A 22,265-nucleotide genomic window follows, 5' to 3' on the forward strand; every position below is an offset into this window, starting at 1 on the left:
TGTGTTTGGAGACCTAATGAGACTATTATTGTTGATTTAATTTTAAAAAATTGGGGGGAGGCATGGTGCTGTTGTGACCTTTTGGTCTTGTAACAGCCAAAGAGAGGTAAATCAAAGTAAATTCTAGGGATTATTTGACTATGAAAGCCTTTTGAAGAGACAGAAAGTAGCTTAGTGGTTGCCTAGGGCTGGAGGCAGGGGTGGGGGGAGGGAATGGACTGTTTCTTTTTAGGACAATGAAAGCGTTCTAAAATTGGATTGTGGTGACTTTTGCACAACTTGATGACTATACTAAAAACCACTGAAGTGTACAACTTCAAGTGGGTGAATTTGGTGGTGTGTGAATTTTATCTCAATACAGCTGTTAAAAAGATTTTTGATGGAAGGAGATCAAACAAAATTACAGCACTGAGAACCAATCACGATTACTTGAAGCTAACAAGTAAATCCAGGATTTTTCATTGCCAGTCACCCAGAACAAACTCTGTTAGAAGCCATCGCTCTCCCCTGAGAAACATCTCTTCGTTGGAAGCAGCTCAGCCTGTCAAGAAGTCAGTGGCGTTTGAAGATGACCCCTTCGGGCCACACTCTTTCCTTCGCGTCAGTCTGCAGTGCTAGAGCCTCGGTTCTGTTTTTCTGTGACAGCCACGATGTTTATTCTAGGTGATAGCAAGAACTTCGGCGGGGATGCAATAAGCAATTATTCACGCTTTACATTTACATCTTCTGTGAATCGGTGGAATGATTAAAGCTAAGCTGCTTCAGACTAAGGGTGTGATTTCTGGGCACTGATCATTTCTGTCTCATCAGTTTTGCACAAATTGGATTTATGACTTGGATATGAGTGGGGTTCTCTCCTTTTTCATTATTGGTTTACTTTGGCAAATGGTAACTTAGTGATTTCAAAACAATGGCGGAGATGCCATATGCCAGATAAAGCACAAATTTGCAATCGCAAAGTATAGGATATCTGAGTTCATTCACCTATTAAAAATTAGCAGAGGGAGAGGCCACAGCGGTGAGAGGCCCGCATACCGCAAAAAAAAAAAAAAAAAAAAAAAAAAATTAGCAGAGGTTTTAAAATGTGATAATACCCAGTGTCACCGGGGTTTGGACAAAAAGAGCATTCTTCTACCTTGTTAACAGAAGTGTTCATGAATGGCCCTGAATATGTTCATGATTCTGTCTCAATAATCTCACTTCTCTTAATTTATGTCAAAGAAATAATCAGGGTAGCCCACAAACAATGCTCATCCCTAGGACATCGTAAATGTTCAACATTTAGAAGAATAGCTAAATAATTCAAGTATAACTAGACAATAGAATGTTATACATAAAAATCACATTTTCAGAAAACATGTAGTGACAGGGAAATACAGTGTAATGGTAACCTTCTCAGCAAAAAAAATAACAAAATAATTTGTAGCACAGGGACAATTTTATAAAAGTATGAACGGATACATCTAAAGGGCAGGAAGCAGCTGTACTGGTTTTGCCGGGTGATGACTCTATTCTCTTAAAGGAGATCTATGATTTTGAAATGGCTTCAATGAACAATATTTCTTCTATATACTTCTTCTATATATTATACTGTTCTATATACTATATTTTAATTATTTGAGTCCAAAGACTTAAGAAAGGATCTTCTTTGACCTTTTAGAATTAGATGCACTGAAAGAGTTCTGACTACAAATATTTAACATACTAATCAGGCAAATTCTGTTTACACAACTTCTAATCCTTGCAGTGTAGAAGTGTTGCCTAAATGACACATGATTTTGGCCCTGTGAAGCACTATGTACTATAAAAATTTTGTAGGACCTTAGAAATACTGCCTTCAGCTACAAGTCACAGAACTACTCTTTACAGAAGTTTCAAAAATAAGGGTTCATTCTTCTTACATACAGTTAATCCACAAGTAGGTAATTGCTAGCACCGGTGGTTCTATAGCTCAAAGCGTCAGAACCAGTATTTGTACAATTCTCATGTTCTTTTTCTCTTTCCTGGCTACAAGATTGCTGCTGCATCCCCGGAAATCACATCCACATTCAAGGCAAGATAAAGGGAAAGGGGGAGGGGCTGTGCCAATCCAATTAAAGGTTTTCCAAGATGCACCCTCTATCAATGCTAGCAAACCTTCATTCATATCTCATGGGCCAGAGTTCAGTGCTGGGGTCTGGAGGAAAGAGCGTTTGGCTCTGAGCCTGGGAAACGGCAATGGAAAAGCTAAGTGGTCTGACCTCCAGGTAGTGAGTCAGTAGGCACTGTGAGTAGTAACAGTTGATACATGTGTCTACATAAGTTCATTGTTAAGATTTGAGAATTAATTATATGCAGTAACTCTCTATATGATGAAATGTTCTGTTTTTAAAGTCTCTGGACTATCTCTGCCAAATTCCCTCTTAGGAAAGGGCACATTAGATATAGTGTATATTTTAGGACTTAATAATTAACAGGAACTTTCAAAATTTAGAAAAATACCATGCCTTGTCATTAGCATATAGACAGGTGGTACCATACACGGTTAGTTCAGAACTGCTGCCTCTGCGGTATGGCTATTTATTCTAAGCACCAATTTTGATGTACCCTAAGGTCATTACTGTCACCCAAACCATCTCTTTTGGTATTGTCCTTCCTACCCTTCCCAAAGAAGACAACTCAATGAACTCACAAATGCAAAGAAAAAAGAACTTTGTTTCCCCACAAGGGTATCTGCTTCAAGTAGCAAGTCAGATCTCATGTCAAAAGTGGGAGTTTGGTGAATATCTTAACCTATCCTACAGTCAGGAGCGTGTTCGGATTTTTCCTGCCTGTTAACTGTGCTCCACTGACATAATTTAATAATTAAATAGCCTCGGTCTGTTACTCTGTCCCTTTAAATATGCAATAGTAATAAGCATTATCGTATAAAATTATTTGTACTTTTCAAAAATATCCAAAATCACACTGAATAAAAGGAGTTTCTCAGTGGGTCTTGCTTAGACTCTTAACCCTTAAATTGTTTCCTTTCTTCTGAATATTATGACATTAGACAGGGCGCTCTCTCTTCGAAGCAGTGTGCTTACCTGATTCATTTAGATCCCTCTTCCGGGGAAATCAGTTGGTTCAGTGAACGGTACAAAACTAGCCACACTACTCATAGCAGCAGCAGCAAATTAGTAATGTATCCGTTATGTCAAAAATGGTAATAACAAAGCAGCACTTTACTCACTTGAAATTTTTTATTTATAATTTTCAGAATTTCAATGTTTTTTATTGCAGAAGTGGAAAAGTCCAAACATGTTAGCTCACCAGCTGCAAATGACCAAGGACACTATTATCAATGACGACCATTAAAATGCAAGAATTGCTGGGAGACACACCCGCTCTCCCACAGTCCACACAGGCTGCCATTTTTCACTTTGCTTCTTCCCTTTCTTATGTGGCCATGACAATTCGAGGGTGGGGGACATACAAGTCTTTAAAAGAAACTGTCTCTTTGATTGTATTTTTAGAGTTCCAAGCTGAAGGGTTATCAGAACAGAGACATGAAGCTTGGAGGCCTCGGACCTGACCTTGAGTCCATCAGAGACAAAGTGAGTGTGATGTACATACAGCATTTCCAGGGTTGGATTTGCCATGTGTCTTCCAGCAAAACTGTATAAAGATACCCCCAGAAGCAAGTCCTAATTCAAATGTCTCCCTCTGAATAGAGACCCTTCCGACACAGCATTGGTAATAAGCCCCGGGCACTACTTCTACCATAAAATAAAATTACTCAGCCAATGTTGTTTTATGTATCCACCTTTCCGTTAGCTTTGAAGGCCCAAACGGAAAAGTGGGACACGTGCACATGAAGAGAGATGTGTGTGTTATGTGGGCGTTGGTCTTTCCCAATAGAGTTATCTTGATAATACTCAAGGGTGGCTACAGAGAAGACACTCGGGGTAAGAGTTTCCCAAGCCACGAAAAGTGCATCCGCTTTATTCTCTTTCCTCGAGTGAAAGGAGACCTTCATTCCATGTGTTTTAACCGCAGTTGCACTCAAGGCGTAAAAAGAGAGGAGAGTTCAAAGTTGGAAGCAAAAATGAAAATAAATTGGGTAAACGCAACAAAGAAGAGGCGGAATGTGATTTAGCCACTGTTAAGTGAACACTGGGTGTGTGCTATTGCAGTGACATTCCGCCCCTCAAGAAAAACTATCTCTAGGAGAAACGTTAACTTAACCATTTCACTGCTGTCACCTTGCAAGCGATGATCCCATTTCACCCACGCGGCTGATACTGTATGCCCAGCTCACTAAAATTAGTGTCTATTTATTTATTTGTTTATTTATTTTTTGCGGTACGCGGGCCTCTCACTGTTGTGTCCTCTCCCGTTGCGGAGCACAGGCTCCGGACGCGCAGGCTCAGCGGCCATGGCTCACGGGCCCAGCCGCTCCGCGGCACGTGGGATCCTCCCGGACTGGGGCACGAACCCGTGTCCCCTGCATCGGCAGGCGGACTCTCCACCACTGCGCCACCAGGGAAGCCGCCTAGTGTCAATTGAAACAGGGAACACAGTGATCTCGCAGGACCTGTGAGTCACCCTCACTCTGTTTCTCTGAACAGATGCAGAAATTAATACAGCAAAAGGCGTACGCAAAACAAGTAAGGGAATACAACATGAGGACACTACCCATCCCGTCAAAGCCACAAACAGCAAAGACTGAAAATAAATCTGTTGTCCCTCGGCAGAAGGTAAGAAATTCTCACCAAGGCAGTTGTCTTTTTAATTAGAATTAAAAGGAAACCTCTGTGACCTCATGACAATAAATTCCCCACGTTATTTGAACACAGAGGATGTTTTAGCTGCTGCTGTTCCTGCGGCTCCCCGTCATTCACAGATACTGATGTAAACATGATATACACACATATGATGCTGGAAGGTTAGCCTCTTTTTTTCCCTGAAGTTCACTGTTATCTTTAGTCTTCCACATGTTTTCCTCCAAGTATAGTATTTCGAGTTTCTCACACAAAAATTCAATGGTTAGGTGATCTCGTAGAAAAAAACTAATAATCCTGATTAACCATCAATTTCCTTCTCTACCATTAAATAAGTTTTAAGAAATTAGCATCTTTTTGCCATCTCTGGGTGCTTATGTCAGAGGAAAGTCCTTCACTGTTTCTCTCAAGTTCATTCCCTATATTTTTCCTAAGGAATGGTACTATATAGGTTCCTCTACCCAATAAAAATGATAAAAACAGGATGTTCTCCCTCTCAGAAGTCATCCAACTCTGAGCTGTGATGTGAATGAAATACGTTCTATGGAGACACTGAGCTTTGCAGTACAGGTCTCTGCCTCAGTCCCAGTAAGGACATGGGACCCTGTGCATGAGGGACAAGTGACCCTTTGGTGCTTTTAGGAATTTGTACTTCGTGTTCTCTTTCACAGACTCTCATATTTTCTATCTATTGCCTTTCTTCCTCAGACCTTGAAGACCTCAATCCACTTGATTGAGTTTCCATGATGCCACTTTTTCTTTTTTTCTCCAGTCCATTATTTGTTCATGAAAAGATTCAAGGCAACAAGTCTATAATTAGAAATTCCAATAGAAGTCAACTACACACTGAGAAGTCTGGAGTTTTTCTGTTTTGGAGATTTTTCCCCTTCTAGGACCTACATATATTATCCATTCCCATTTTAGCTCTCAAGAATCTCTTACTAAACGGTAAAACTGGGGATGGGGAGAGATAAATTAGGAGTTTGGGATTAACATATAACACTACTATATATGAAATAGATAAACAACAAGGACCTACTGTATAGCACCAGAAACTATATCCAATATCTTGTAATAACCTATAATGGAAAAGAATCTGAAAAAGTATACACACACACACACACACACACATATATAACTGAATCACTTTGCTGTATACCTGAACCTAACACAACATTGTAAATTAACTATACTTCAATTTTTAAAAATGGTTAATTTTAGAAAACTAAAACATATAAAGGCAGATTTAGAAATCATATTCAGTAATCTCATTTTTATTGTAATGCCTGTCCGAACTGACATCACTGAAAAAAAGCCTGCCTTTTTTTTAGTATCCAGGTATCTATAGATATGCTAAAGAAAAGGAAAAAATAATTTTCAACCTCTAATAAATACTTGCCAGAGTTGTAAGAACCCAGAAACAAGAATAGTTGGTGTAATAATAGAGACTCAGTTTTATCTCAACTACAGTGATGTCTTTGGTCTCAAGCTGTAACAAGTCCTCTTTGAATGGAAAGGTCAGTATCTCCTTAATAGAGGTTTGGTTTTAATAAGACTGCCAGAAGCTAAATAGATCAAACACATAAGAAATCTATTTTCAAGCACTTGAACAAAACTCAGTTTTATAAAGAAAACATCCAGAGTCACAACTGTACATATCATTCTTCAAACTCTCATTTTTTCCACAGCATTTTGTTACGTGGCTAATTTATTTTGTTTAAACTGTGCGTTATATCGCGTTATTTGTATTTTCCATTTGGTCTCCCTTTCCATCCATCCCTTAGTACATTATTGTAGCAACAGTCTCCAATTATATTATCAATAAACCTTTCCTAAGACTAGATTTAATTTAAGGAATCCAGGGTTCACTTTCCATCTCAAATAAAATTTTATCTTTATGCTTTTAGGCTTTGGAATATGCTAAGACCATCCCCAAACCCAAACCTTCAAATCTGAGTGATCAAGCCTCAAAAGAAAAGAAAAATCCAACCCATGCTGGAAAAGGAGACATTTTACCTGAAATCTCACTGCTGGAAGTACTGCAGAACAGACATGAAAGGGAAAAACAGGCTGTGGCTGCTTTTAAAGCCCTTCACATTGTATAGACAAGACATGACCAGAGATGCCCAGGGAATGGACTTGGAGAAGAGAAACTCCAACCCACTGCTCTGCATTGAGAGTGATGACCTAGCGTCGTCATCTAACTGCAGTCCATGTTTGCTTCGTACAGGATTTAAAATATGGGGCCCTATTACATTACGGCGCCATATTTTACTTTCCAGGAAGAAAAACTATTTTAATTATTTATTTTCAAATCAGTTAATATTGGGGCTGAATAAGAACTAGGGAATAAAGCCTTTTGGTTTTATACTGGATCCTTTGATTTCTTTTTGGTTTTATATTGGCTCTTTTAATTTCTTCAATGATCACTACCCTTTCTTAGCATAATGAAACTCTTAAAGTTACCCAGAAATAAATGTATCTACTTGTGTTTCTTTCTCATTTTTCTGATAAAAAAAAAAAACTATAAACACTTCAGTTTCTATTGAAAAGAACTCAACTTGGACTAAACACCGGTAAATTTTGCGATATCATTTCCAAAATATTTCAAAAATCTCTAAATTTAGCCAAGGGTTTATATGTAAAATTTTAAAAATGAAAGTGCTTCTAGATGTGCTACTCAAGTAAAACAAATCTCAATGTTGTTCTAACAGAGCATCAAGATATTAATTAGAAATCCGCCAAGTCCAAAAGCACTCAACTCGGGCACCTCTGAGAGAGACACTTTCTCAAAGCTGCTGACTCCAAGTATATAAATTTGCTGAACATCTTGCCATCAAAAATATCTTAAAATATCATCAAATGTGTGCTTCCACACAAAAACATTAGGTGAGACAAAAACATCCCACAAAAACATCCTACTGAATGTCAATATTAATAAATATTTTATCCCTTTTAAAGACTCTTTTGAAACTGCATAAACATTGTGAAATTCCCAGGTCTTAAAATAGTCCCTGGGACTATTTTATTTTATTTTTATTTTTATTTATTTTTATGGTACGCGGGCCTCTCACTGTCGTGGCCTCTCCCGTTGCAGAGCACAGGTTCTGGATGCGCAGGCTCAGCGGCCATGGCTTACGGGCCCAGCGGCTCCGCGGCACGTGGGATCTTCCCGGACCGGGGCACGAACCCGCGTCCCCTGCATTGGCAGGCAGACTCTCAACCACTGCGGCCACCAGGGAAGCCCCCTGGGACTATTTTAAATGCTATTTAATTAGGATTTAAATTTTACTTACTTGCTTGTACTAGGATGGGCATTGCATTCTTAGATGGCTACATCCAGAAATGGACACATTTAACAATAATTTAGGGAAAATCTGTTTCTCTATACAGGTGGCGTAAGGACTGGCTTTGGAGATTTATTCCTATATTGTATAAATTTTACATATACCACACTGTGGTAGAAAAGCTGCCTGTACAAAACTTTTTCTTAATACTGGAAACAGCATTGAAAGTCTGGAAAGATAACACGTATCTGAAGATAAACAGTAAACTGGAGAATCGTGTTTCAGTAGTATTTGGAAAATCATAGCATATATGAGGAGTTATTTCAGGAAAATCACAGCCCAAGCTGCTCCTAAAACGTATCTGTACAAGAAGAGGACCCTTCAAGGTACATGTTTAAAGACTTTTCTAGAAACATGAGATAGAATGATTTTTTCCCCTATATTTTTGAACTTCCCTGTATTTTAAAACTTGCTCTGGAAGCTAAAAATAATGCATAAGAGATATTTACATATTTTCATTTTTAAAGGGACAGGGTAAATTTTTTAAACATTCCATTTCTACTAAATTATCTTAAAGGAATTTAGAGCTTGGAAGGGGTTTATCTTGTTCAAGTGCCAATTTTTCAGAAGAGGAAATGGAGATCAAGAAAGGAGAAGTGACTCTGAAGTCCTTCAGTCCTACAATAGGAGACTAGTCAGGTCTAAACTCCAACCTTTCAACAGCAAGGAGAGCACTATTTGATTGTTTGTGGGAAGAGAGTTCTTGTTTTTCTGTGTGGGCAAGGAGGATGTAATTATATATTTCAATTTGGGACATGAACTTCCATCATTTAAGTTCCATTTTTAGAAATAGGCATTACTGTCTACCTTGCATTTTTAACATGTACAGTCTGGCAACTTCATTACTACACTGATAAAGCTGTAAGAGACATCTACAATGCAACTCAAATGTTGACCAATAGAAGAGACACTACTCATTGTTTTTTTCAGAACATTCAAAAACCTCTCCTTAACGATTTCTCTCAGCCTAAGCATTAAATCCTTCAGGCACTTTCACATCTACTATTAAGAACCCACACCCAGCTGAAGCAGGTTCAATGGTCCAGTTGATATCAAACAACATTTCACAGGAGCTTTACACTCAAGGCAAAGCTTTACCATCCAGTATATATGACCCTACAGCAATCAAAATTCTTTGTACACAAACATAGAAAGTGACAGGTAGCATCTAAAATGAGTTTGACTAAAGAAATAGAACATACTTGCTGAAAGCTTGGGGCAGAAATCAAAGAACAGATCACAATAGGCTTCATCTGGCCCCAAGTCAGCCCACGACGGTAAGATCCAGCCGAATGTCACTAAGGGACCATGAGACTGAGACGGGGTAGAGATTCTGCAAAAGCAGTAAATGACAAACACTTGTCTGGCTCCTCCTTTAAAGGCAACTGTACTATTAACAGTAACATTGATCTTTTATAGACCTGAGTGGATCAGTGATCAATTTTTATCATATTTCTGTTTCAGATATTTAGGAAATAAAAACAATCTGCCTATTAGAAGACAAGGAACCATAAACTTGAGTGACGTAATGATGGAGGGCCTGGATTTGACCAGATGTTACACGAGCCATTGAAAGACATAGTGCCTAACTCCCTAACCTCTATGAACTGGTATAAAGGACCTTTAAATCATGTACTCTCTCTTATTATAGACTCCTTTTATGATGTTTTTCTGTCTTGAGTTTCCAACGAGAGCATCCTCCTAGAGGGAGCTTTTGTACAAGTAGCTGGATTTAATGACAGCTGTCTTCGTGATATTGCTTTGTACAGTAAGGAGTCTCTTAGGAGTTATCTAGAAACCAACTGAAGAAAAGACAATATTGAGGAACAAAATAAAAGATCAGCCTAGCAAAGGCATCGATGTCTAATTGTTCCAATTGGGGCCTTATTATTGGTTAATGAATCATTGTCAAAACATCACAGTAAGCATGAGCATGAACAGTCTAGTCTATAGCAAGAAAATGACTCTCTATCCCAACAGTTATTAGCTGGCAGTTGCTTGAAAACACATCCAGTAATTAGAACAACACTGGAGCTAATTGAGAACTTTGAATTGATAGCAAATGGTCTGCAATATCAGACTGGATAAACTCAGGAGGGATTCTTTTTTAATTACTTATTGAAAAATCGCATAAAATGAATTGAATTTGGGTGATAGTCTGCACATACCAGGACAAGTTTAACTAACTCTAACATGTGCTTCAAAACATATATTACCATTATATTAGAAGTTGCACTTGAAAATATAAAGTTCTTGGGCTTCCCTGGTGGCGCAGTGGTTGAGAGTCCGCCTGCCGATGCAGGGGACGCGGGTTCGTGCCCCGGTCCGGGAAGATCCCACGTGCCGCGGAGCGGCTGGGCCCGTGAGCCGTGGCCGCTGAGCCTGTGCATCCGGAGCCTGTGCTCCGCAACGGGAGAGGCCACAGCAGTGAGAGGCCCGCGTACAGCCAAAAAAAAAAGAAAAAAAAAAAAAAAAAGAAAGAAAATATAAAGTTCTTAAGGAAAAATTAAGGTGGCTTTCCTAAATGTGCCTTTTTAAAGATCATCTTTTCCTATCAGAGTAAGAATAAATCTTGAATAATACACATTTCCTCTAACACTCAAGTATTCTACAGAATGACTATAGGACTTCTCCCTAATGCTAAGTGAGTTTTCATAACTTTTATTCCTAATGGTAAAAACAGAAAGACAAAAGGACACATGAATGCTGCATTGCCTCTTTAGTTGTTTTCCCAGTGAGACAGGATTTAAACAGTAGCACAAAGTCAGTTTTGCATTATTGTGGATTTTGTCTATCCAGTATCTCCTCCCTCTGTATCCCTCATTATAAGAAATGGTCTATATTGTCAGACAAAATTTCTATATTATAACGGCAAAAAAGGAGAATTATGTATTCTAATAAAATTTTATTTAGCTATTTATTCCACTTTTTAAAATATACTGAAGTAGGATCTCAGAATAGCTAAAAATATGATATTCAGAATTGTCCCCGCAACTCACTGCCTCCAGACTAAGTACAGTATTTGTTTCTACTCCCCCGCTCAACTTCATTAAGTAAAGCCACACATCTTTCTCACAAAGGTACTGAGAAAATACAAAATGTCTCAGTTTCCTAAGCAAACATCCATTCAATGGAAAGCAAAAGGTTTTGGATGGCAGGTTTTTCTTTCATTCATTCACTCATTCATTCATTCATTCATTTTATTCTCTCATCTTAAAGATTCCCATTCTTCATGTTTGGTTACTTAATTCTGGTTCAGTGGAATAACTGAAAAGTTGGGGCTTTCCCAAAAGGTTACGAAAACATCACATTGAGAGATGCAATAAGATGCAAAATGAACAGATTTTTCAGCGCTCTCTACCACTCAATATAGGGCCTCTTTGGGTAAAATGAAGAGAAGAAAAAAGAATTTGGCAGGCAAGGTTTATCTCCCTTGCTGCCTCTCCACTGCCTTTTCATTGTCCCCTTGCAAACCTGGGCAATATAAGTAATTAATTTTCAATAAGCTGAATAAATGGTCTCCCGCTATTAAACAGCTCTAACAGGTTGAGAGGATTACAGTGATATAAGCATTTCAGGCAAATAAATTTACTGAAACCCTGGAAATATCTGATAAGATTTCACAAATTTTCTTTACTGAGTTTACAGCTCGTAGAGACCAGACCTGATACCGGGGCTGCTAGACTGGCTTTTGAGAGTACCTCTTATTGCTAGAGTCCCAAGCTTTTGCAAGAGATGCTTAAATAGTAGATATCCTATGGTGCAAATTTGACACTGGGAGAAATAACCTTCAGAAATTTAAAACCCACGAAGTATAATCAGTTATCCTTTGGGAAGTTGTCTATACAGGAGAAGGAAGTAGAGAACAGAATGCATGTCCAGTGAAAAAAACCACTGTAGATCTCTACACCAAATAATTTGGGCCCCAAATGGACTCTTTCCTCTGTGGCAAATTTGTCTCCTAAATTAATCTTTATGCTTTCTTTTTTGTCATGCGGACAGTGGTCAAAATCACTATGATGAATCCTGGTTGGCCTTACCTTGTATCGCTAACCTGTCACCTGGCAGTGATGTCTTTTCCCATTTCCCCTGCTTCCACACAATGGTGACACTCTGAATCAGTACCAAGGATGCTGTCTCTACTTAAAATTGATCATCTATCATACAAACCTCAAGCACCCATTTTTAATGAAACCTTTAGATGAATATCAAAGAACTATTTGCCGTGTCTAATGTCTTAATTAGATTATATTCTCAATTTAACCCATTAAACCTCCTTTGATGATCCCCACATTTAGGGTTTAGCCTCAGATGCACGAGGTAATGAATACTGGACCTTTTGATTTAATGAGAATTTCGGCTCTTCCAGCCTGCGCCTCTTTGTATACCTTTTATTTTGCCAGCTATAGAATTCAGTTAATTGAAGGGGTCTCTTACCCTCACACATTAAGGAGTATAAATTAGCATCCCCGTTCTGACTGCAAAATGCAAGCAGACAGCTTTGCTTTGATCTGCGGATTGAGCTGAAGAAGGCAGCAGCCCTCTGAAAACGAGCTGATGGCCTGTTATCAGGGCAAAATGCAGACGCGTCTGTGCGTCACAAAACACTTAATGTCTTAACTGATCACCTTCCAATTCTCCTTGTCCTGTTTGCATCGTTCTCTTTATAAGCGCACGCGTGCATGTGTGTGTGTGTGTGTGTGTATTTCTGTGTGGCTCTGTTCTGCTTTCTCTGTTTATCTTTTCTGATTCTCTGCTCAGAGATTTAAGGACCCAGGTTTTAAATTAATCTGAGACCAAGGAAAATGAAATAACATAAATCCCCTCACCTTGAAATTTCTACGAATATCCTGCAAAACTATTCAGGACCTTTCACAGACAAAGGTTCTTAAGGACTAGCTAACCTCCAATGTTTTCAGATGGACAGACCCCAAGCCATTGGTAGTACATCACTGAATATGAGGTAAGAAGGGCTATCCTGTGCTTTGGTAATGAAGTCAGCCTTTTAATATGTCCTAATGATAATGCAACTCTCTTGAACTTAACAAATTCAGTTACATAAAAGAAACATCAAGGTAAAAGATCAATACCTCCGTCACTCATTGTAAAAGCCAGAATAAAATAATCTTAGATTCAAATTATGAGACATCTGGATAAACATGGTAGCTTGAGCACTCACACATACATGCAAACGCACGCACACATGTGTTTCACTCCCTTGGCCCCCACTAAAATCACAGTAACGGGTTTTTTAAAGGCATAAACATATAAGAACAGGGAGAACAGGAAGAGGGATAACAGTAGCAACTTTTTAAAAACTGGAAAGCGATGAATAAATTGCAAAATAATAATAATAATAATAATAATTGGAAGCTTCCCAAAATACTAAATCATTAGCAGGCAATGGGGAAATCCAAGAATCAATCTGATATACGCTACAGAATGCCCAAAATAGTCAGGAACTGATGGTGTCAATTACTGCTGGAAGTAGTGGGGGAAGGGGGTGAGGGGGTAAATGAAGGATGACTCCCCTCCACCACCCTGGTAAAAGGCTGCTCGACCCCGGGGCTTCCCTGGTGGCTCAGTGGTGGAGAGTCCGCCTGCTGATGCAGGGGACGCGGGTTCGTGCCCCGGTCCGGGAGGATCCCACGTGCCGTGGAGCGGCTGGGCCCATGAGCCATGGCCGCTGGGCCTGCGCGTCCGGAGCCTGTGCTCTGCAACGGGAGAGGCCACAGCAGTGAGAGGCCCACGTACCACAAAAATTAAAAAAAAAAAAAAAAAAAGGCTGCTCGACCCTCTACAGAGTCTCAGGCCTCTAGAGTCTCAGGTGTGAGAAACAACGGGCTGTTAGGAGGCACCATCCTGAGAACAGAGACAACAGTGAGCACAGGTGTTCTAAATACAGAGACCTCTGGTCCTCCTCTGACACGTGGTTCCCAGAATGTTGGGCCTTCACCCTGTAAGCAGGAATTTGGAAAATTCTTCTCTGGGGAATCTGACCAGCCTAAAAGAAAAGAGCTAAAAATTCTGATTTCAGAGGTTCTCCAGCTGAAGAACTCAACCATGTTATCCTATAGGAAATTTCACAGTCAGCAGGTCACACTGGGTATTTAGAGCTTCCTATTAGCGTTTTATTTCTCCTGCTTAAATATGAGCAGACAATCAAGGATTTCCAAACATCTGAGGATATTATATGCCATACCATTAAAAAGGAGGTGGAGGAAATTAAAGAGATCTTTGGAATTAGAAACATGATAGCTGAAATAAAAAATTCAAAGGTTACAAAATAACATTCAGAATTTTTTCAGAAAGCAAAGCAAAAAGGCAAAAATATAGACAATAGGAGAGGGCTTCCCTGGTGGCGCAGTGGTTGAGAATCCGCCTGACGATGCAGGGGATACGGGTTCGTGCCCCGGTCTGGGAAGATCCCACATGCTGCTGGGTGGCTGGGCCCGTGAGCCATGGCCGCTGAGCCTGTGCGTCCGGAGCCTGTGCTCCGCAACGGGAGAGGCCACAACAGTGAGAGGCCCGCGTACCACAAAAAAAAAAAAAAAAAAAAAAAATAGACAATAGGAGAGAAAGGAATAAATTTAGAGGATACTTCCAGGAGGCTGAAAAAAATAAAAATAATAGGAGTTCCATAAAGAACATAGAAAAAAAGGAACAGAAATCATCAAAGAATTAATTCAAGAAATTTTCCCATAACTGAAAAAAATGAGTTTTCAGACTGAAGGGGCCTATTGAGTATCCAAAAGAGTGGGTGAAAACAGACCTCCAACTCAGGCATATCACTGCAAAATTTCAGTACACTGGCTCCAAAGAGAGTACCCTACAAGCTTCCAAAAAGGAAAACAAATGAATAAATAAAACAGGATATATAAAGAATCAAGAATCAAAATGGCATTAAAAAAATGGCATTAGACTTCACAGCAGCAATTGGAAGCTAAAAAGCGATTGAATGATGCCTGCGAAATTATTCAAAAGTATTCAAAATGATTTCCAATTGAGAATTCTATACTTAGCCAAAATACTAATAAAGCATGAAACTAGAATAAAGATGTTTTCATACAAGGATGATCTCAAAACATTGACTTTTCATACACCAATAAGGAAACTACAGGACTGTGTGCTCCACCAAAATGAGAGAGTAAACCAAGAAAAAGGGAGATCGAGGAAACAAGAGTAAAATGAAAGGAATGCCTGACATGAAGAGGAAGGAAGATGCATTGACCCAGAATCCATAGGGGAGCAGACCAGGGGGCTCTGGGCGAAATTTGTTCAGGAAATCAAAATGTTAAGAATATATGCACAGCAAAGGAAACCATAAACAAGACAAAAAGACAACCCTCAGAATGGGAGAAAATATTTACAAATGAAGCAACTGACAAAGGATTAACAAAATATACAAGCAGCTCATGCAGCTCAATATCAAAAAGACAAACAACCCAATCAAAAAATGGGCGGAAGATGTAAATAGACATTTCACCAAAGAAGACATACAGATGGTCAACAAACACATGAAAAAAATGCTCAACATCACTAATTATTAGAGAAATGCAAATCAAAACCACAGTGAGGTATCACCTCACACTGGTCAGAACGGGCATCATCACAAAATCTACAAACAATAAATGCTGGAGAGGGTGTGGAGTAAAGGGCACCCTCCTACACTGTTGGTGGGAATGTAAATTGGTACAGCCACTATGGAGAACAGAACGGAGATTCCTTAAAAAACTAATAATAGAACCACCATATGACCCAGCAATCCCACTCCTGGGCGTATACCCAGAGAAAACCATAATTCAAAAAGACACACACACGCCAATGTTTATTGCAGCACTATTTACAATAGCCAGGACAGGGAAGCAACCTAAATGTTGCAGAGGAATGGATAAAGATGTGGTACACGTATACAATGGAATATTACTCAGCCATAAAAAGGAACAAAATTGGGTCATTTGTAGAGACATGGATGGACCTAGAGACTGTCATACAGAGGGAAGTAAGTCAGAAAGAGAAAAACAAATATCATATATTAATGTATATATGTGGAATCTGAAAAAAAATGGTATAGATGATCTTATTTACAAAGCAGAAATAGAGACACAGACGTAGAGAACAAACGTATGGATACCAAGGGAGAAGGGGGCGGTGGGAGCAATTGGGAGATTGGGATTGACATATATACACTAGTGATACTACGTATAAAATAGATAACTAATGAGAACCTACTGTTATAGGACAGGGAACTCTACTCAATGCTCTGTGGTGACCTAAATGGGAAGGAAATCCAAAAAAAGAGGGTATATGTGTATATGTATAGCTGATTCACTTTGCTGTACAGTATAAACTAACACAATATTGTAAAGCAACTCTACTCCAGTAAAAATTTTTTTAAAATCCATGAACATTTGGGAGGGAGGTAGAGACAAATGGTGAAGAATTGGAGTTAAATTAGTCACAAGTACACTAAAAATTAAGAATAATAAAATGAGCCTTAATTCCAAGAAAAACAAAAAGCCTTGCAGAAAAAGTAAAGTAATCGCAGCTGATTACCTGGCTTAGCTGAGAATTACACATGCACATCATAATAATGCTCTAAGCAAAATTACAGTTTTGAGAGGAGAGATAAGAGAGGGTGCACATATGTGGTGGGAACAGGGGAGAAAGAGAACTACATCTTCATCTTTTATAGCATGAAGTACTAGATAATTCCTGAAACAGAAACACCAAAAAGCAGCAATTCCGTGAAGTCATTTAGAAACGTGAAGGTAGATAAGATACCAAAACAATCAGCCCAAAACAGAAACTGGTTGCCTCTGCAGTGAAGAAAATAGGGAAGGGGACAGGCGACTGCTTCCTTTTTAAATAATCCTTGTAGAGCTATCTGACTTTTTAAACACTGTGCACAGGAAAACGATAAAGCTCAAATCTTTAAAATTAAAATTAGAGAACTTAGGAACTGGAGAAAACAAAACAGATGAGAAAAGAGCAGAGCAAGCATAAAGTATTCATTTCTTTGTTTTTAGCTTGTAAATTATTCCCACCTTAATTAAACTCGGGATGAAGAGCCATCTCCTACCTTTATTCCCATTGCTTTCTATAGTTTGTTTCCCTTCCCAAGTGAAGCACTAAGGAGGAATAAAGATTATTTGGAATATGTATGCATGTACGCAGGTATTGATTGCCGCCCTGCAGCTTGCGGGATCTTAGTTTCCCCAACCAGAGATGGAACGCACGCCCTTGGCGGGTAAAAGCGCAGAGTCCCAACTACTGGATGGCCAGGGAACTCCCTATTTGGCCATTCTTTAACTTCTGGCTAGAATACTGGCAAGCACACGTGATTACTCCATTATCTGCAGCCCTGGAGGCTAGGGAGAGCACGGATGTTAGAAATGTTCAGATAATTCCCAGCGATTATATTAGTTACTATTTCTAAACAACTCTTTTATTTATTCTTGTTACAGACATATATGCAAAAGGTGTGCCTTTTTTAAACTAAAAAAAATTTCTTAAAGGCTTCAGACGGAAGCTTAAATCCTGGATTTCCCTCGTACATTCTGTATTGGAATCATAGGCAATTCTTTCTAAATTGACTCCTTATGTAAAATCATGTCTGTCACCAAATGGGATAACAGAAACCTGAGGCAGAATAGGGCTGGGACAGGTAAGGGGGAGAAAAAGGAGCTTTCTAGATAAAGCATCCTCACTGACACTTTCTGACTCCTATTTCATCCAGGGCTGTCTTGTCCTCTCAGTCCACACGGGAGGTCAGTGACAAAAAGAAATGAAGATGAAGTTACAAAAAAAAACAAAATTCGTTGGAAAGAGACATAATATCCCCTTTGTAATGACAGTGAAGGCACACAAGACTAATACTCATCTTTTAGGTAACCACATTGCTACAGCTGATGTCCTCTGAAGTTTGGTATCAATGAACAAACTGATATGTTCAGATGTATATTGTAATTCGTCATTTTTCTCTAGCACTTTTCATCCAAGATATCACAGTATATACTTTTATAACTGTTGTCTCATATCCCCTCCCCATTCTTAACTGATTTATAGGGTACTCTCCTCATATTTTGGATGCCAAGTAAGAGAAATAATGTAATCATTAGCTAAAGTAAGATTAGAATTGAAGTCTCTAAGCCATCTAGCCAGTGGCAACGATGCCAAATCAGATGTGGTTCCACATTATTATAAAGAGGGTACTAAGACAGAGCTCACAGAATTATTATAAATGAAATCATGGAGGGACGGCTACCTAGTGTCCACACCAGGAATTCTGAGAGGGAAGGAGAAACGTGTCTTTAGGAGGTGGGATTAAAATCAGAAAATACAACAGGGAGAATCTGACTGAAGAGAAAACATGAGGGTCATTTCAAATTTTCATATTTTTCGGAATCATCTCTGACTTCTGCGTGCATTCATTCTGTAACTCACCAAATTAATAGCCTGTATGACACTGGGCAACTCAGTCTCTGACTCTCAGTTGCTTTGTCTGTAATTAAAGGAGATTAGGCCCAAAATTTTAGAATAGAAAAGTGGGGGGGGATTTGAAGTAGCTTAGACATCATCTAGCTCATCCTACAAGAGGATACGTGAACCTCTTCTAAAACATCCCAGCGCTATATGCTAAATGTATCCTATGATCATTCACAACATGTATTAACATAGTAAAACTTTGTAGTTAAGAAAAAAAATAAAACGTAAGCATAATATAGGGATTGGCATAAATTATAATAGTGTAAATTAATCGTATGCCTTATTCAAATAAAAACATCATTTTCAATTTAAAAAAAAGGAAAAAAAGAAAACATCCCAGCAAGTGGTTATTCAACTGTGGCTTGGATGAAAACAGGGCTAAGGGATTTAATACCTCCTAGGAATGTCAATTTAAGTTTCAGATTGCTCTTAATTAGAAGGTTTTCCATAAATTGATCTAATAATTTGCTAGATAATTTCCAGCTAATTTTTAAAAATTTTATATCCAAAATTGCTAGGCAAAATCCTCTCCTCCACATAATACAATGACAAGAGCCCCCCTGCCACCTTTATCACAATATGAATTAGTGGTAAGCTACAATAATTAAAATTGGCTTCTAGTCTTAATTCTGCCACTGTCTATTTGACATTGGCCAGACATTCATTATATCTAGATCTTAACGTCTTCGTTTATAAAATGAAGGGCTTAGATTTTTGTCAAATGTTTCTTCTAACACTGACAATTCCTTCCTGACTATAACTTTGTCCTTAACTCAGTAGGATATCACCTTGTTTTCATTTACTTTCTAGAATTAGGTTTTGGGACTTCTTTAATGAACAAAGTAATATCCTTTTCTTCTTTTTCTTGTTTCCGTTAACTCTTCTAATTGAGATAGGTCTATTTATTTTTTTATTTAAATTTATTTTTGTTGATTTCTAGGTATCTTTTTTTGGGGGGGCGGCGGGCCATGTGGCATGTGGGATCTTATTTATTTATTTTTGTGTGCGTTGGGTCTTCATTGCTGCCTGCAGGCTTTCTCCAGTTGCAGCGAGTGGGGGCTACTCTTCGTTGTGGCGCGCAGGCTTCTCACTTCAGTGGCTACTCCTGTTGTGGGGCACAGGCTCTAGGCGCGCGGGCTTCAGTAGTTGTGGCACATGGGCTTCAGCAGTTGTGGCTCGCAGGCTCTAGAGCACAGGCTCAGTAGTTGTGGCGCACGGGCTTAGTTGCTCGGCGGCACGTGGGATCTTCCCAGACCAGGGATTGAACCTGTGTTCCCTGCATTGGCAGGCGGATCCTTAACCACTGCACCACCAGGGAAGTCCTGGTCTATTTATTTAAATTAGAGTGTATGAAGTAAAATCTTATTCCTTTTAAGATGACAAATAATTTTAAATGTTTTGCCTTCCAGCTTCTGATCAAATTTTGCTAGTGAAAAGTGCTTAGTGTTTTGTGGACTTAGCCTGTCCTATTGATGGACAACACAGTACCTGGCCTATAGAAATTGCTCAAATATTGTTCCAAAATCTGCATGCCTGGAACCATCCATTGGTTCTGGTTCTGCCCTCTCTAGCAGGACAGACTAGACATACCCTCCCGATACGTAATTGCTTTGTAGCCATTGAAATACAACTAACACGGCCAATCTCCTCTCCCAACCCTCTCTAAAGCCTTGCTTCTCCAAACTAAAAAGCTCACACTCCTCTGTTTCCTATACCTTTTACTATCTAGGTTCCTGTATTCATTCCTGGATGCATTTTAGTTTGTCAATATCCTCTTTAAAATGTGCTGCCAAGAATATAACATAAATATAAAATATTTCATTATTTTTGCACACACACTGAGCCCAATTCAAGAAGACCAGGGAGTCATTGCTTCAACTAAGTATGTTTATTGCACGATTCTCTTAGCAGAAGAAAGCATTCTGCTTGCTCTGTGCCTTCACACCTCTTTATCTCTAGTTATCAAATCCATGGACAAAAGCCAGTTTTCTGTCTTTTGAAGTGGTGTCATGGATTCCAATTAATCATTTCTTAGTGCCACTATCAGCTAATACTGGGCTGAATGACGCGTTGTCGATTTCTTGTGTTCTTATGTCATGTGAGTAGAAATATTATCGAGTCCCTCTCTGAGACGCTATGAAATGAAGTCCATCAGAAACAGCATTGAGAACAAATAGTGAACAAATTATTTACTATATTTGGGGTAACATGTAGGATGACTTGTCCACCTTGGCTATTTTAAGATGGTTTTTCCCCTTCAGAATCAGACCTATGTACGTCTTTCTTTACTCTAATACATCATAATGAATGTGGTTTTGTCAGATCTTCACCACCAATTGAAACTGAGTTGAGGCAAAAGCCTGGATAATTCAGACAAAATATCTTTTCAGCCTATGGAGGCTTTGATCAGTATTGAAGGCCAAAACCAAAAAGTGCTATCATATTACCTTAAAGTGAGACTACATTGTGTCTATCCTCTACTATCATCACTAACTCCCTGTGTATTAAGAAAGAAAGAAAAAGAAAGGAAGGAAGGAAGAAAGAAAGAAAGGGAAAAGAAAAGAAAAACTAGGAGAACTTTGCTATTGAATTGTTTGTCGCCAATTTCAGGGAATACTGTCTGATGAGAAAATGGTGCCACCGTCAGTGTGGCTGGTGCTGCATGTCTGAGCTCTTCGCTTCCTAACTAATCTATTCAGGAATAGCCACAGAGGGAGACAAGGACGAAGCAGAAAGAGCATCTTTTTGTGTCTGATGCTCATAAATGAAAGACACAGCCATTCCCTGAGCCCCAGGATTCATCCCGCCTCGGATCAAGCAGAGCCGTGCCTATGCTAACAGTGTTTCCTCTTTACCTGCCTTTTCAAGACAGACAGTCTTAAAATGTAGCTAATCTGCTACTCCGAGACCCAGAATAAGCCCTGCCATCTTCTTGTGAAGACAAGAGAAGAAAGAAAGAAATGCCTGGTGCTTTGGGGTTTGTGTTAACCATCTAACTTAATTGTTTTTATTTCTCCCAAAACATAGTATTTCTACTCACTTCAAAGATTCTCCCCCAAAATCCCTTTTAGTAGTTGTTCTTCCTGGGATTAGAAGTATTTGAGATATTCCCCTTTCGTAACAGTATCCACTTTCTCTCCCAGGTTACTAGGCACATTCTTATTCACAAATTGCTTTCTCTCTATAACCAAGTCTTTCACAAAGCATTTGCCAAAAACTCCTGCTTTAAAACAGTACTGTCATTATCTGAACAGGGAGAGAGAGGAGAAATGTGAACCTATACTTGCTTTTGTAGCACATCTACACAATCTCAATAAATACAAGAGTGTCCTTACAAAGTGTTAGAAGCAAAATGCCAACCATATTACCAGAAGAAAGCAAAGTGTTTTGGGCAAAGAAGTGATCAAGGAGTCAGAAGAGAAATTTTCTGTCCTGCTTTGGCTCTTAGCTAGTCCTGATTTCATGGGTAAATCCTTCCATCTCGCCAAGCCTCTATTTCCTTATCTATGAAGAGAAAAATAATCCTTGCCATGACTCACAGACTGTTGACTGACAGCACTTTGGAAAACCCAAATAGTATATACAATGCTTGTGTTTTTAAAGCAATAGCTTTGCCTCCTAAATGGTGCAGATTGGATAAAGGTCTTACTCCGACGGTTATCTTTGCTTAAGTTAAGGTTTCCCCAAA

At 39.0% G+C, this 22,265-nt stretch overlaps 1 protein-coding gene across 2 annotated transcripts in view; it reads left to right on the forward strand.

Annotated features, from left to right (window-relative positions):
• JHY (junctional cadherin complex regulator) overlaps window positions 1-7,109 on the forward strand; it is a 67,691-nt gene extending 60,582 nt beyond the window's left edge. For both annotated transcript variants that reach the window (XM_067039507.1, XM_059068253.2), the window contains 3 exons: window positions 3,495-3,575; window positions 4,590-4,718; window positions 6,650-7,109. In XM_067039507.1, the coding sequence (XP_066895608.1) occupies window positions 3,495-3,575; window positions 4,590-4,718; window positions 6,650-6,847 (408 nt within the window). In that variant the 3' untranslated portion in view covers window positions 6,848-7,109. The remainder of the gene's footprint in view (window positions 1-3,494; window positions 3,576-4,589; window positions 4,719-6,649) is intronic.
• Window positions 7,110-22,265: the final 15,156 nt, after the last annotated feature.

This window comes from Kogia breviceps, chromosome 7 (assembly GCF_026419965.1).
Source record: "Kogia breviceps isolate mKogBre1 chromosome 7, mKogBre1 haplotype 1, whole genome shotgun sequence".
Classification (NCBI taxonomy): domain Eukaryota; kingdom Metazoa; phylum Chordata; class Mammalia; order Artiodactyla; family Physeteridae; genus Kogia; species Kogia breviceps.